At 35.3% G+C, this 16874-nt stretch overlaps 1 protein-coding gene across 1 annotated transcript in view; it reads right to left on the bottom strand.

Moving 5' to 3' along the window:
• The window catches only part of LOC136034629 (nuclear pore complex protein DDB_G0274915-like), a 79074-nt gene that overhangs the window by 23706 nt on the left and 38494 nt on the right, over positions 1–16874 (bottom strand). Inside the window, exon 5 of the mRNA XM_065715929.1 lies at positions 1959–2140. Within this exon, the coding sequence (XP_065572001.1) occupies positions 1959–2140 (182 nt within the window). The remainder of the gene's footprint in view (positions 1–1958; positions 2141–16874) is intronic.

The raw sequence follows: 16874 nt of genomic DNA, 5'->3' as shown, positions 1-16874 counted from the left end.
TGTTTTTTCCCAGAAGAATTTTTTAGATTGAACATTTATGAAAATGTTGAGGCAGAAGTATCAAATCTCATCTATAAAAGAGGAAAATATTGTTTTTTTCCCAGAAGAATTTTTTAGATTGAACATTTATGAAAACGTTGAGGCAGAAGTATCAAATCTCATCTATAAAAGAGGAAAATATTGTTTTTTTTCCCAGAAGAATTTTTTAGAAAACATACACTTTAAGCAAAGAAGTATGCTTAGCAAACATACTTATCAAAACACATAATACTTGGGGTCATCGTGTCAAATTAATGGTTACAGTGCCTGTGGGGAGAGGACACATTTGAACATAAATTTAAAGTTCTAGCTCATAAATTAAAGTTATAACGTAATTAAAGTTCTAAGATGCAAAAAAGATCGTACCACAAAAAGTACTACTTACACCATTTTGTGGTGTAAACAAAATTTCGGTGGATAAAACCAAAAGGTTATCTAGTAAAACTTCTAAATAGACAGTCAGTTAAGAACTGTATGAAAGATCATGGGGTTCAAGCCTCTCAAAAGATATTCTGGGGAAACTTTTAAGATTCCCATGAGAGGCCTCTTTACTAGTGGTGGTGGGGTATTTCCCGCATTAGTTTCTTTTATTTTAAGGATAATATTTATACTAGACATGTATTGTGGGCACTGGAATGATAACAGCAGGGGTATATTGTGAAAATGGTAGTGTTTAACGGAAAATGGCAATTTTTAATGGAAACAAGTACTTTTGAATATTAGAAGATGATAAGGCTGAGATTTAGCGTAAGGAAGAGTTTTGTGGAGGGTAAGAGGGTTGAAGCCTTTCTTGTATTAAGAGAAACTCAATTTTATTGCATAAGTAAGTTCACCGAAATGAGCCATTATAGTTTAAAATTCAGTAGAGCAAGATGGATTCAGTAGAGCAAGACAAAAAGGATGGATTATTACATATATTTGGGACAACTTCAGTAAAATTTTAAAAATGAACCAAAACTAGATATAATTCTTTTTCTCGAATATAAGTAATGAGCAACGTCAAAACTTAAAAAATCCAAAATTACCATGGAGATAACGGGGGATGGAGCGCTCCTCAATCCCTACTTTTGGTATGAATTTTTTTGTCTTGATGTGTCAAGGAGAATTGTTCTAACATAAGAGTAATACTACCTTTATTAATGCAAATATTAATATAAGTAATGAGCAACGTCTAAACTTAAAGAATCCGAAATTACCATGGAAATAACGGGAGATGGAGCGCTCCTCAATCCCTACTTTTCGTATGAAAATTTTGTCTTGATGTGTCAAGGAGAATTGTTCTAACATAAGAGTAATACTACCTTTATTAATGTAAATATTAATATAAGTAATGAGCAACGTTAAAACTTAAAAAATCCGAAATTACCATGGAAATAACGGGGGATGGAGCGCTCCTCAATCCCTACTTTTTGTATGAACTTTTTTGTCTTGACGTGTCAAGCAGAATTGTTCTAACATAAGAGTAATATTACCTTTATTTATAATAATTTATGTTCGTTTTAATTTCAAATTTATTCATCATTAAAGTTTCAGCTGATTTTAGGTTACATTTTTCAAATTCATAAAAGTTCCCTTTGTTTTAAGTTTTGGTATTTATACAAGCTAAGTAATGCTTGATTTAAGGCTGACATTTGCTCTTTACTTTTAGAAGACAAACTTCGTTTTTTAAAATGAGAATCACAAGAACTGACGGTTTTCTGATCTTAAGAAATAAAAATATTAAAAAAAACAAACATGAAACAGTTAATACTGATGTGGTAGTCCCGGCGTTTTTTATAACATGTTTGTAAATAGCAAAGATTGGCTAGGGAAAATTCAGATATTTTTAGAGTCATTACCTGTTTAGGCAGAATTAGATGTATGAATTTTGCTCCTAACCGACAGAAAGTATTTCTTAATAATTACAAAATATGGAGCACCTGAGTCTCGAGAATTCCGTGTCTTTTTCCATTAAATGTACAAGTAGGCTGTTCATTCAAATCTCCAAACATTCCTTTCTCAATTTCTCTGCATTCTCCCAAAATAAATTGTTTGTCCCTCGGTAATTTGACATTGTCAACATCATGAATCTTTGTTCTAGTTTCATTTTCATTAGATGTTTCTAGAAAGAAAAACAAAATTAGAAAAAAATATTTGTTTCATTCACCTAACTTAAAGACTTTCCAAGGTTTTGTCGTCCAGCGTTCGATTTTGTCCCAAGCAGATGATGAAAACCCAAGGAAGAGGCTTATTTTGATCCAATACTGAAATTCCTAGTGCCCTCTTTAATGATTGAAATAGTTGAAGGTCAATCGCTCACGAATTTGTATTCTTATTCGCACTTACGCACCTTCGTAGTCCCTCTTAGCTTCGGATAAAACTCTTAGGAAAGCCACCTTGCTCAGAATGGTCAAAAGATCTGGAAGTTGTGTCTCCAGGGGTTGTGATCCACGTAACTCTAAAGAAAAGGGCTCTAAACTATACAAATGAATTATTCTTCAAGCATGTATTTTAGCAAAAAGGGTCTTGTTTCACCTTACTAAAACCGGAACCATGCAAGGAATATACACGTTCATGGCTCGGACGTCTTGACTCAGTGCTCTGGGAAAGCCGACGAGTCTCTTTTGGTGAAAAAACAATCATAGTTCATTCTGGAAAACCTTGGTGAAGCATTAGAAAACGAGCTAAATGTAGCCTCAGAACAAACGCAAGCTAGGTCAAGTCTATTGACGGATTCAGTGCCAAAAGAGATAAAATCTAGCTAACTAGCTTATCCAGTACACGCAATTTTGGGTTGTATAAAATTGATGTTATTTTCAACTGTTGATAGTCTATCATCCATCCACCCATACTAGGGCAGAACTAAGGTGGATAGCCATAGGACTAAGGGTTGATCAAAGTTTTGGTTTGACTCATGATGAACGGTGTCGACTGGAAATTTATGCAAAAATGGGGGGGGGGCTGAATTTGCTTGGACTCACGGGAGAACCAGTGACCTAAACCTAATAGGCTTACCCGCTTATAGTTTCAGGCGGACTACTGTATTTTAGGGTTGACACATGACAAACGAGCCCTCTTAAGTGGCAGGCGAAAGATGAGACCCATAGTTTCCCAAGTGTTTTGGTGAACGGCACGGGCAACCAGCGGGAGTAGCTATGACTCTCAAATTTTACAAATAATCGTGTCCTAGCATTTGGAGAGGAACCCTCACTTGGATCCTCAGGCAGGTAGACCAATTTTTAGAATCGACACATGACTGTTAAGTTACCTGGAATCGCAAACAGACAAGCGCCCAGTCCAAATCCTATCAGGGCTCGACCGCCTGCCTAGGGTTCCGGGGCAGGCGTAGCACCCAATTCGTAAGCTCAGATGGTTGTGCTAGCAAAAAATAAATGAAATATTTGGTAAACAAACAAGCGTTCAATCCATATCCTAACACGGCTCGCCCGCATACCTAGAGTGTTGGGGCAGGCTTAGCACTCAATTCATAAGCTCAGCCGTTTGTGCTAATAAAAAATAAAATAAATATCTGGTTGACCAAAAAGTCGCCTGAATTCACTAGCCAACAAGCGTCTATAGTCTAATAGGGGGACCTACCTGCCTAGGGCGTCAGGCGATTGACCTTATTCACAGGCTCAGACAGTTTCACTAACAAAAAATTAAGAATAATTTCTGTTTTTTTACCATTCCTGTTAATTCCTAATATTTTTAGGTTTCCTTTATTCTGTCACGGAAAATTCAGTTTGTTGTAAATTTGACTTACTTTTTGATTTTTTTTGTACTCTTTTTGACTGTAATATCGACCTTTACTTTTTTTAGTTTTTTTTTAGTTCGAAAATATTTTAAATTTGTTGGATCCTGGAATAAGTCCCCTTATTTAAGATATACAATTTCAGGTTGAGACCATACAACTGTGTCTCTGGTATAGGGCCGGTTCATTTTCCCTGAAATATTTTCATATGAAAAAAATCAAATTAAGGCAGAGCCCTAAAGAAAAATATGTATCTTAAAAAAACGTTGTGGCAGTTATAGTACATTTTTGAATAACATCACCTCTTGACTATCAAGAAAGGTGTAGCTTATGTAGTCAAGTTTTCCTTATCAACAAGTTTTACTTTTTCATAAAACTAGCACCAAATGCGCTTATTAACACAACAATAATTATTTTGGCGGAATTACCCATGTCAATTCTCTAAACCAAATAAAATAAAGCTCAAGCGCAAATTAAAGTTCTGTGCGCAATTTCTTCTGCAATATAAGTCAAGAAGAAGAATTTTTTTTTATTGGAAATATAGCCCCGTTTGGCTACCAGTTTTATTGGTATTGTAAAATTACATGTACTGCATCTTTTTCGGGTAAAATCAGTTATTCAAGATTAGAATCAATAAACCATCAATCATTAAATGATACTTAAACACTAATACAAATGTGAAACGATTATTCGACAAACGAAGCTTCGCCTGTTGTGGGCCACACAATGAATAATAAAGAACAGAAAATACAGTAGACAATACACTGAACCACACAATACATAGAGAAAAAGGAGAGAATATACACTAAAATACAGTAAAAACACTTAAAAAACAAATAATGAGGATGACAATGATAATTGAAACAAAGGAGGTCGGGAAAAAATAAAAGACTAAGTTGGCAGTAGAAGATGAAAATAGAAAAAATTAACGAGGAGTTCAAAACTAAGGAAGATTCTTCAATAATCTGGAATCAATGAATAGTTCTACGAGAAGAGGAGAGAGGTATCAGTTTGGATGGAATTTGAACGTAAAATCGACTGAAAAATGGTAGATTTTTGGGAAACAATTGATGACCGGTTAGGTGTGATTAACATCCGCGAATAATAGTGGAGCAATGAGGAGCACTTGTGTGAGTATAAAAGGTAAACAGAGACGCGACATATGGTGATAGAGTTCACTGGTATGCTGAATATGATAAATTTATGTTTTGTTTGGTACTTAAGCGCTTGATAGATGATAGCCCTGTATCTGTGTAGAGGTCAGCCCAAGGGTAGAGCCTAGGAGGACGGAATGTCGTGTTTACTGCTATATTCCGAGAAGACTGAAGAGATCACAAAAGAGACTTGTTGGTGCTTCCCCACGTCGAGCAACCACTTGGTAGAAATATGAACGCAAAATCATATCACTGGGAGGCAGCGTGGACTGAGGTACGGTTTTGCTTCCATATAATAGACAGGCAGCAGGAATAGGCTTGGACATACCGTATGGTTTTATACCCCAGCATTTTTTTTGACTAGTTGGTATCATAGCATAGTAAACTTAATCAGGCAGTTTCAAACTTTGAAAATGAGTATTGAGGATGACATGTTCAGTATTTAATGAATAAAGGCCAAGTATTTTGTGTTACAGATAGTTTTGGCTAAGAGTTTTGTTCATATCGCAAGATGCAAGTTTTCTTCAAGTAAAAAGGAAACAAAAAAACTTTAAACTGAAATGTATACATACTCACACAAAAAAGACAGGTACGTTTTGCAAGGTCGTTGTATGAACATCCGAGGTTTGGAAGCACAAAACAGTAAAGACAGGAGCAGAAGAACACACATCAAATTCAATGTAGATTCATGTGGACAGAGGTGGACAGGTGGACCAGTGTTAGGATTTTTCATTAAACTTTTGTCACTTGTTTTTCGCCCATGTGGTATCTTACCTGTATTTCTTTCTTTGCTTTCTTATTTATTTTCAAACAGTTTACTCTTTTGGTGTGTAATTGGTCCTTTTTTCAGCTTACAGCCTTTCACAAATTTTATAAGTTTGAGAGTTTCACTGAAGTTTTAAGTTTACTGTGCAAATATTCCGATGAGTCGAAACTTAATTTTACGGGTTTGACAGAAAATTAGATGTGCAATTGACTTTTTTAAGTCTTAAGTATGTCCTAAATTGTAATTTCAGCATGTGATGTCAGTTCCTAAAAACTAGAAGGGGTGGGGAGGTCAAAATGAGTTTCTCAAAATCTAGGGTGGGGGGCAACTTGGAGTTTTTTAAAGAAAATGTCAAAAAAGCCATTTTTAAATGAAAATAACCGCAAAAAATACTTTCTTAAATCTAGGGGCAACAAAATATCTAAAGGGCATACGCGTCTCCCCTGATCGACGCCACTACTTACATTCAATGATCAGGGTTCAATTATTAGTTAAGGGATTAAGAAATTCCGCCTCTAAATGCTGGTGTGCTGTTTTTTATTACTGTTGCACTTTTAAGGGAAACTGGAAAACCAGCTATCAAAGTAATCGACATCAAAGTAATTTATCCTATACAATGAATTTTATGCTTGGGAGACTTTGCAATATGGGGTCCTTTAAGCTCTCATATTCCTAGAAGCATTTTGAACATCCTTCACAAAAGCCACAGAATCTCGGTTCAGCTTATAGCCTCGTTTCCAACTTTGGAAGAAATATCTTTCCTATGGCATGCCCTTTTAATAAATTCCTCACGCACGATTTTCTTACTTTTTTATGAAAAACCCTCTTTCGGAAAAATAGAGAGTGCTTTTCCATTTATCCCAGTGGTTTCCTCAGCTAATGAACAATGAAAAGCCATTTTAGCCCTATTATAAACATGATAGCGAAATGGGGCGGGAAATAATAGCTAGCTAATAGTTTCCCATTTTTCTCTTAATACTTGGAATTACTACAATTAAAAGAACTACGCAGTTAAATAACACTTCCGATTTGACAAATGCGATTTTCGGATAAGCTTCAATCGTTGATAATGCAATAAAGAATAATGTATTTTCATTCTCGATTCTGTTGGCATACAGTCAAAAAGATGAAAACACCCAGTTTTCATCTTGCGTTTTACCTTGTTGTTCTTTTTTTATCAAAAATTTTAAGAAATTTTTAAGTTTCTATGGAAATTCCATAACAAATAAGATTAAAACTCGAAAATACAAAAAATGGAAGCAGAGAATAATAATTTTTTTGTTGCTAATTCTGTTTTTAGTTAAGTGAACCCTCGTGCAACTGAACCCCGTTTATCACTTTATAGCTGGTTTTATTGCTTTATCACTACATGGCTTGACTGGCCAATTCTTTCATACTTGATACTATTTTGGTCTATCAGAGGCTCTATCCCTAGAATTCCCAAAAGAAAATTAGTAGTGCTTAGATTGGTAAAATATTTTATGCACTAGCTTAAACTGAAACTGCTATTGGTGATCATTATTATGCATAAAAATTACTCGGGGTGTTTCTTTCTCTCCCAGTTAAAGGTCGTTATTTTTTTGTCTTCTATGATAACCGCAGTAAAAAAAAGAACGACAAAAAAGTTGATGATTCTTCTTTGTTTTTTTTTCTGTATAGACAGTAGTTTTTTAGTTTATAATGTTTTTCGACTCGATGCTTTCTAAATTGAAGAAATAAAAAGAAAAAAATCAAAACGAAGATAGGCGACTATAATATGATATGACACGACCGAATGTGCTTGAGCGTTGTCTCACAAAATAAATTGGGATGAACAAAGTTTACCCTATTGAATAGCTGAAACTCTTATTTTGGAACCCATGGTCGTTGATTTTACGTAATTTTCTTGGTTCTCTACAGGTCTCAGGTAGAGCAATTAAAAGAAAAGGAAAAAAATATACTAGAGTAAGAATTCCATATCCCAAATAAATCAGATATTCCATTTCAAATTCAAGATTTGGATGTCATATTGATGCATGTTTAGAATATATGGAGCACTTCTTGGCATTTAAAATGCATGTTTAGTGTTTCTGAAGAGTTTTTCAGACATTAAATTTTTATTTTGAATGAAAAATTTCAATAATATCTTAGTTTGACATATTCTGACGTAAAAAACGTATGACAAACAAGAAAAATGATAAATGAACAATATTTAACAGACAAGAAAAACTAGGGTAATGTCAGCCTGAACACAGAAAATAAGTAAAAATAGCAAAATCGTATTTCGGCAAGGGCCTTAGCCGTCGCAAAGTTTGTCATGGGTCATGCATAGCCAGTGGGGTCTTGAAATGTATAGAATGTATTGCAAAAATTGTATTCTCATACTCAAGCCATACAAACAAGAAACTTCATTTGCTGTACCCAACCCACTTTTAGTGGAGTTAATGTTGAAACCATTTTTATTTTATTGAACACGATTGGAGAGATAGCTCTTCTGTTTTATTTAGCGTACCCGGAACATCCTATTTAGAATCAATTTTGCAGCAATAAATTCTAAACTTTAACCGAGAACCGTTTATTTTTTGTTTTTTACTTGGGTTTTCGGTGGTTTATGATAATTAATTTGCTTTTTAACAATTACCTTGTACTCTTAGTTGAATAAAATACACATAATTTATTTTTCTCTGGTCAAGCTCAGCTTCGGTTAGTTGAACGATTTTTCGATTCCAAATGATTCTGAATCTCCGATATCAAATAGATCGTGCTGTGCCTTTATAACGAAAGTATCTGATTTTAACCCCATATCAAATTTAAAAAAAGAAGTGTTTTTCAAATAAGCTTCAGGATTAAAATTAAAACTTGAAAAATCTGGAATCTCACATGCAAAAATCTTACACTATATAGAAACGTGGGCTGCCACCCCCTGGCTAACCAGTCTCCGCGCTAACATTTGATTTGTGTTCTTTAGAAATATTTGGGATAGAACACTAACAGCCAGTTAGCAATTGCGGTAAATGTTTACTTTCGTTCCAAGTGCTCTAAAGTGTGTATTACTGTATATAGCAAGATTCTGATGATCCCATATTGTTTCTTTGTCATTATAAGAGAAGTGCATCCGTTTTTTAGGTTTTTAAAATCCCCCTGCAGCGTAAAGTGCGTAAAGTCGGCTTGCTTACAGATAACTCTACCTATAAAGCGAAGCGTATTAGTCAATGAGCCCCTTGGCAACGCGGCGAGGTCAGTATTCTATATTTATTCAAAAAAGAGTGATAAAACTGAAAAAAAACTCAAACGAGGTTTATTAAATAAATATGGAATGCATACCTCGCCCCGCTGCCTGCGGGGCTCATGGAATAATACGCTTCACTCTATAGGTAATGTTACCTGTAAGAGAGCACACTTTACTCATTTTTAGTTTGCCCATGGAGGAGAAGGGTCAACCAGAAATGGATACGCTTCTCTAATAATGACAAAGAAACAATATGCGATCATCTGAATCTTGCTATATGCAGTAATACGCACTTTAGAGCACTTGAAGCGAAAGTAAACATTTACCGCAATTGCTAGTATTCTATTTAGTACCGGTTTAATTACATTCCTGGTATTAAAATTTCCAGTCAGGGGGGAGGTAGGGGATTCCTGTGAAAACTTTACACGAAAGGATGGATTCCCGGCAAATTTGGAAAATGATAAGAAATTAAAAACAAGTATTTTTCAAATAAAAGCAGCCTAAGGGGAATTTTCTAGGCATAACTATCCATTGAAATTTCCTGGGAGAACTTTTCAGCCAGGATGGAACTGTTTCACGGGGTGAATTCCCGGGAAGAGGAGGATATTACACGGGAGGAACTTTCCATGGTTATTCATTGAATACCTTTTTGGTTAGTTCAATCCCCTCAACCTACCCTAATAGTTTCAATTAGACACTCTAAACTGCTCCTGAGGTATTAATAATGTTATTTTTTGATAACCTGTAAGTACATAGTGTGTCTCGATTTAGTAAAAAATCCCCCCCAACATTCGTATAAGTTCCTTCATATACTTGTTGTCTTCAACATCCCCCTCAGCATTCCATGAAAAATAACAGTATAATAATTTACGCATAATGCCTTCTGATTGGTTCAACTTTCCTCTCAAAGCAGTTACTGGGACATTTGTGATACATGCTTTTCGCAACTTGTAAACACCGTATTTTGATTCAGGTCAAAATCCCCCGCGAAAGTCCCTGACAGTTTCACCTTAATACCTTTAGTCTTAGTTGTGGCAGTAGTATCAGCAGTAGTAGTACTAGTGATATGCATATAGTACCCTTTGTTTGGTTCAACATACCGCACAAAATACATTAGAAGTTTCAACTTATTACTCTAAGCTGATACACCTTTGTGAATACTTGCCTCTAAATAGTGTGGCCCGACTCCTGGGATCTTAAGGTTAAATAAATTCCCGCGTAACATCTAGATTTTAGATTCCATATGGTCAGAAACAACTGATTCTTCTGGAAGTATAAGTAGTAAGTATCTAGATAATGTGCTTCAGAAGTTCATCAACAGTCCCATTAACCTTTCCTGAAAGTTTCACCTTAAAACCCTCAGCCTCAGTAGTAGTCGTCGCAGCAGCAGTAGTAATAGTAGCAGTTGTCCCCTCAACGTTACTCAAAGTTTCAACGTAACATACTCAGTCTTATTAAAAGTAGTATTTGCAGCAGCAGCAGAAGTAGTACTAGTTGTTGCAGTAGTAACAGCAGGCCCATTTTGCATTTTTGTTTATTCAACATTCCGTTCAGCATTCCCTAAAAATTTCTACTTCATACTCTAAACATTTTGCTTAATTCAAAACACCCTGTTAACACGAAATGGAAATGTATTTTCCATGACCCTAAGTGGTTCCTTATATATTGCAGATACACCCTTTTGGCTATCTACAGGCACATAGTGCGTTTGCATTTAGTTCAGTGCCTCCCTCAACTTTTCAAAAAATTTCACCTTAATACACTTATGTTTACTAGAAGCGGTAAACTAGCAGTAGAAGTAGTTGGTTAAGTATAATTCACTTTAATTCAGAAATTTTCACATTAATTCCTTTAGACTCATGACTTGTAATAGTTGTATTAGTAGTAGTAGTAGCAGTAGCAACAGAGGTAGAAGGATCATTACCAGTACTAGAAGTGACAGCAGCAGTAGCATTAGTAGTAGTAGAAGTAACAGTATTCACATAGTGAATTTCCGGTTTGTTCAACATCCCCTCAACATGCTCCGAAATAGTTTTAACCTAATACAGTACTAGTAGTGCTAGAAGCAATAATAATACTAGTACTACTATTATTAGAAGTAGTGGTAGTTTGCACGTTGCGCCTTTTTAATAGTTCAACAGGCCACTTAATATTTGCAAAAAAAATTGCATTAATACCCATATCCTTAGTAGAACTGGCAGACTATCAGTAGAGATAGTAGTAAAGGTACGCACGTAGTGCATTTGGGTTAGCTCAAAATTACCCAAACATCCAGCGAAAGCTTAAACTCAACACCCTAAGCCGTTTCCAAATTTTGGCTGATACGCCCTTTTGAATAGATGCATGTAAATAGTGTGCTTTTATTTATTTCTACTTTTTCTAAAACGCCCATTTTGCATTTTCGTTTATTCAGCATTCCGTTCAGCATTCCCTAAAAATTTCTACTTCATTCTCTAAACATTTTGCTTAATTCAAAACACCCCGTTAACACGAAATGGATACCCTTTAAGCTTCTACCTAACACCCTAAGCCGCTAAGATATTGCTGATACACTATTTTAACACTCTACGTTTCTGCACATATTGTACTTTAATTTAGATCAAGTTTCCCCTCACTACTCACTGAAACTTTTACCATGATACCTTAAGCTTTTGCAATAGTAGTAGTCTTAGTAATAGTTACAACAGTGAGAGTAGTAGTAACAGTAGTATCATTAGCAGTAGAAGCAGGTGTTGTATGAACACATTACCTTTTGATACTCCTTTGAACATCCTTTCATCATACCCTGAAAGCTTCAAATTAATACCCTAAGGCTATTTTTGAGATCTTGCTGATATGCCCTTTGAAAACCTGCGTGCGCATGATATTTTTTTTTGGATCAACTTTTCCCTAAACATTCCCTAAAAGTTTATTCTTAACACCCTTAGCCTCAGGAGTAGTAGTAGCGGTGGTAGTAGCAGTATTATTATTAGTAGCAGTAGTAGTAATAGCAGCAGTAGTAGTTGCTTGCATATGTTGCCTTCGATCAATTAAACACCCCCACATCATTCCTTGAATGTTCCAACTTCTTACCCTAAGATGTTCCTATGATATGCTCTTTTGATAAGCCTTATGCTCATTTGTGTTTTGATTTAGCTCAATAGTCCCCTCAACATTCCCTGAAAGCTTCACCTTAATACCTTTAGCCTTTTTGGACACCAAGTACTAAACATTCCCCCCTTTTCTAACAGAAAGTAATATATTTAAAACAATGGGCTTATTATATGGCATAAGCCCATTCTCCCAGCGTTCTGGGGGTCTTGTCATCTGCAGAGGCGTAGTTGCTGGGCCTTTCATTATGTCGAAAAAACGGCTATGTCAAATTTGTTTTCGAATGTCTGTCAGAAATAAGGGGCTTGGGAGGGAAGTGATATTCCTCCTATTACTTTTTACTTGTAAATAGGGTACTAGAACTTTTAATTCCCTGCCGAAGGAGCCCCCTCCGATTTCCAGACATTCTTTACGAAGAGGATTAGAGAGAAAAACAACAACACTTTGCTCTTTATTTAGGTAGCGCTATTGACGCCTCTAAATAAGCTAGTAGTGAATGTTATTACTGTGAACAAATTAAAAATAAAGTTGGACTCTAAAATTAGAAATTTGTATTCATGACTATACTTTAGACCAGTTTCGTATTATTACTCGCATATTTTAGCTTAGAAATGCAATTATCACTATTAATCGAAATAATAAAACATTGAAACAATCCCGTCAATTCAATTGAAGTAAGACGAGAGTGCACAAGCTAAAAAAAGGAAGAAGAAATAAAATAACTCACTCTCTTACTATATTAAGAAGCTGAAGAAAATTCAACAGTAATTAGAAAAAGAAGAAAATCTAGACCTCTAGCAAAACTGTTGTCCAGCCCTCATTAATAGCAATTTCTGTTCATTTTAAGCTCAGGCTCATTATTCTTTCTATTGTGTCTTTCATTTACGCTGGCGATTGATAAAAGTGTTGTGTACCAGGGAATTTAATCAGCATATCGTGCGAAGCTGTTAATCCCATTTATCTTGTAGTGTTCGTGAGTGCCTTTCATTAACTCATAAAATTAACTTGAAAGGATAGGGTGAATTGATCTTGCAAAATAACGGAGAGTTGGACATACAGTACGTAATAAAAAAAAGAGCCTTTTAGACTAATGAAAAAGAAACAAGAGGGCAAAAACAGACGGTTTTTCTAATATATAGCTTTTAAAGGTTGTTATTTTACCGTACAAATTCAAAAAATATCAAGACCAACTTAAAATAAACACTAATAAGTAGGCTATTATTAGGATTTTATCAATTGTTTGCTAGTATTTTGCGTCTCAAAGTACTTACTAACAGCTAATGTTTGGTGTTAGACGTATTCCTCCCCAGAAAATTCCCCCCGCGGAAAATTCCTCCTGAAAAATTTCGTCCCGCAGAAAATTACACCCAGATATGAAATTGAGCAGCCGAAGAGAAAGTAGGACAAATAAAAATAATTTAGAAAACAATAAATTTTGAAATATTCTACCTATATTCCAAAATATATACGCAATGTATGGTGTGGAACATCCTACAGTATTTGTTTTTAAGTATTTATTTATTTTTAACTATTTTTCTTGTATTGCGGGATGAAGAGTCATAGTAGGATAAGATAAAGACCAAAGAAAATAATTTGAGAATGTGAAATTAGTGGCAGCTGTTGAAAAGTTGCTCTATGGTGGAGCTGCAGAGAGATAAAGGCTGTAATTTAGAAGTACAAGTAATTGTTTCCCGTGGGCTTGGGCTAGTAGTAATCAGGCATACTACTGGTCATTTTTTTTGGGAGGGTGCATTTTACCCACGGGGTGGCCATTTTTACCAACTAATATGGGTTATAAACAACAAAACGGTAGAAAATATTACTTTCCTGTGGTAAAACATTTTTGGTCACTTTAAAAGGATGTAAAACTCTAATCTCTATTCGATAGAGATCTCTCTCAATTTCTTAGGACCATTGACTCGTTACGATCGCTCCTGGAAGAAAAACACACATCCGAGATCTTTCCTGTCCGGAAAAAAAATTGCAAAATTCCACATTTCTGTAGATAGGAGATTAAAACCTCCAATGTTGGGTTCTCTAATAGTCTGAATATAATGGTGTAGTTTTCATTAAGATCATTTGCCTTTTTGAGGATTTTTACTCCATTTCCTAAGAACCAGGCAAAATTTTTATTGCTCATAGCGTTTGATGCGTAACATTAAGCTTAATGAGCTTTTCAGATTTGGAATCCGCATAGCCTGTCATTTCTTTTGACGCGTTAATAGTAATCAAAGTTCTTTATTTTAGAGTCCTGGTTACTATCGGCCCGATTCAGTCTTTAGTTAGAGTTCGTTGACAGGAATTGTTTGGCTCTACACCATAAATTTTACTTGTATTTTGGAATATAGGCAGAATTTCTACGACCCTTTCTTTTCTTCATTCTTTTTTTTGTCTTAATTTCTTCCTGGCTGCTTAACTTTACATCTGGGGAGATTTTTCAAAGAAAATCGTCGGGGAGGATCTCTCTATGGAAAATTTTTACGATGAGGGAAGTTTTCCTGGTAAAACTTTCTGTGGGGAAAAATTTTCAAAGGGACTACGCCGGAAACCGTCAATGCTGTTACTTGATGGTTTGTTGGGGCTTTTCCGGGGGGTTGACGGAATTGCTAAATCTAATCATTCATATTCTTGAATGCATGTTTTACAATAAAGCTGTTCAGTCTGTTTGAAAAGACCCTTCATTCGGAAAAAAAAACTTTTTGTGAGGTTAATTTTTTTTTTACTACCTAGGGTAACCTAAATTTTCAGGGACTACAACATAAGTTTCCTAAGTATTAGGCAAGAAGTCTTTTAGACATCTGTTCATTGTTTTTCTATAACGCTTAGACTTTAAAAAAATAATATTTCGAGTAAAAACACCGTTTTCAAAAACAGGAAAGTAACGTTCCCCTCCTTCAAGACCCATGTTGTATGTTGCACGCTTTGTCCAAAAATATACCGTCAAATAGTTATATTCCTCCGAATGAAGTTAGAATGACATGTATTCAGAGTCAGATGTTCATTTTTTTGCAAGGGAGGAGGGCACTTACAAGAGAGATGGGGCATGTCTCTGAATGTTACTTACTGTTTTCTTAAGGTTGCTTCAACATTTCATGTTACCCAGTCAACATTATTCGTATTACATTTAAGTATTTAAGCGAAGGTTTGTTCAACATCACCGGTTTTCATCACCGGTCCTAATTTACCATCCGTTGTCGCCTCTACTCAAACCCTTCTGAATAGAGTAGAGGAGTGGTGTCTAATTAACTGCATGACCATTAACATCAAGAAAAGTCAGGTTGTATTATTTCGAACCCCTTACAAAAAAAAATGAACCTCAGCAAGCACTTGGCCTAAAATATTCTACCAATCTCCTCCCACAGGTCGAAGTTGCCAAGTTTCTTGGTGTTCACATAGACTCCTCCCTATCATTTGCAACACACGTGTCCTACATCAGAGCCATAATTTTGCGACAGGTAAGTATGATTAATCGTGCGAATTATTTTCTTCCTCCCGATATCCTTGTCACCCTTTATTACTCTTTTATTTACCCATATATCTCATACTGTGGATCTGTTTGGGGCAACACTTTTCCTTCAGTTACCAATAAATTAAAATCTGCCCAAAACCTGCCATCAAAGCAGTTTTTCGGCTGCCCCGACTACATCCCACCCAGGACTTGTACTCCGATTTTGGTATTATCCCTTTTGAACAAATCATCAAAAAATTAAATCTATACATTGCATACTCCGCTTACCATAAAAATCTTCCTCCTCAATTATTATCTTATTTTAATATTAATAATTCTGAAGGCCTCTGTCTCCGTTCATCCAACCGTTCCTTCATTGTCCCCAAGTGTGTCTCTAGTTCCGCCCAGCGATCCCCCATTTATAAATCTATACTTCAATGGAATATAATACCCTCCAGTGTCGAGCTATCCACAAGTTTTCGCATGCTGTATAGCAATGTACTAAAATTTTGATATTATAACTCTCTAAATTCTTATTCAATTTGCTTTAGTTACTCATGTTTTCTCTTTTCTATTTTTTTCTCTCTTCTTCATTTTCATTTTTTTGTGGTTATGGTCCTCAACAAGTTCGCTTCCAGGATCTTTATTATTATTGGTGTTATATTGTAGTTTTATTTGAATAAATTGAATTGAATTGAATTGAACATAACTATAAAATAAAACGGATATTGAATCAACCGTGTGAAACCCAGCACTAAAAATTCATCCTCATTCTTTCCCGTCTATTTTCAGCCGACTTGTTAGCAGTGAGATAGGTGTCTTTTACTTGGTTTGAAGAGCGATCTCTTAGATATTTTTCTTTTCTGGTTGTTTCTTGTTTTGCTTTCTTTTACAGGACATAGGAAGCGAATTCAGCTCTATTAGAGTTTGTGATAGTCTTTTAAGAATGAATATTATCTTATCTTTCTTATCTGCGTATTTAGAAAAGTAAAGTGGCTTTTGGCCCCTAAAAACACCCTGCTTCTTTCGTCGCCTACGTTTTAACATAAGAGTAGTAGAAGAGTACGCAACATAGGTGTACACAGTGATTCAGTTTAACTTCTTGAGTATTGAGTTTTAGCAGAAGAATAGGCAGTATTGTAAGCATATTGATCTTTGTTTGAAGCAAATCACATTAAGATAATCTATCTTTATTTTAAGGAGCAAAAAGCTGGTGATTTCCTTTCCACCATCTTCAACCCTACCACCAGGAGATTTTAGTCTGTTATGATGTTTAGCTTGTCAAACAGTTCGTGATAACGAAGCGTAAGAATCGCATTTTAATGCTGATTTTAAATATATAAGTTTCATCAAGTTTAGTCTTACCCATCAAAAGTTACGAGCCTGAGAAAATTTGCCTTATTTAGGAAAATAGGGGGAAACACCCCCTAAAAGTCGTA

This window comes from Artemia franciscana, chromosome 13 (genome assembly GCF_032884065.1).
Source record: "Artemia franciscana chromosome 13, ASM3288406v1, whole genome shotgun sequence".
Lineage (NCBI taxonomy): Eukaryota > Metazoa > Arthropoda > Branchiopoda > Anostraca > Artemiidae > Artemia > Artemia franciscana.
Note: the sequence above shows the minus strand (reverse complement) of the source record. Positions and strands in the feature narration are given on the sequence as shown.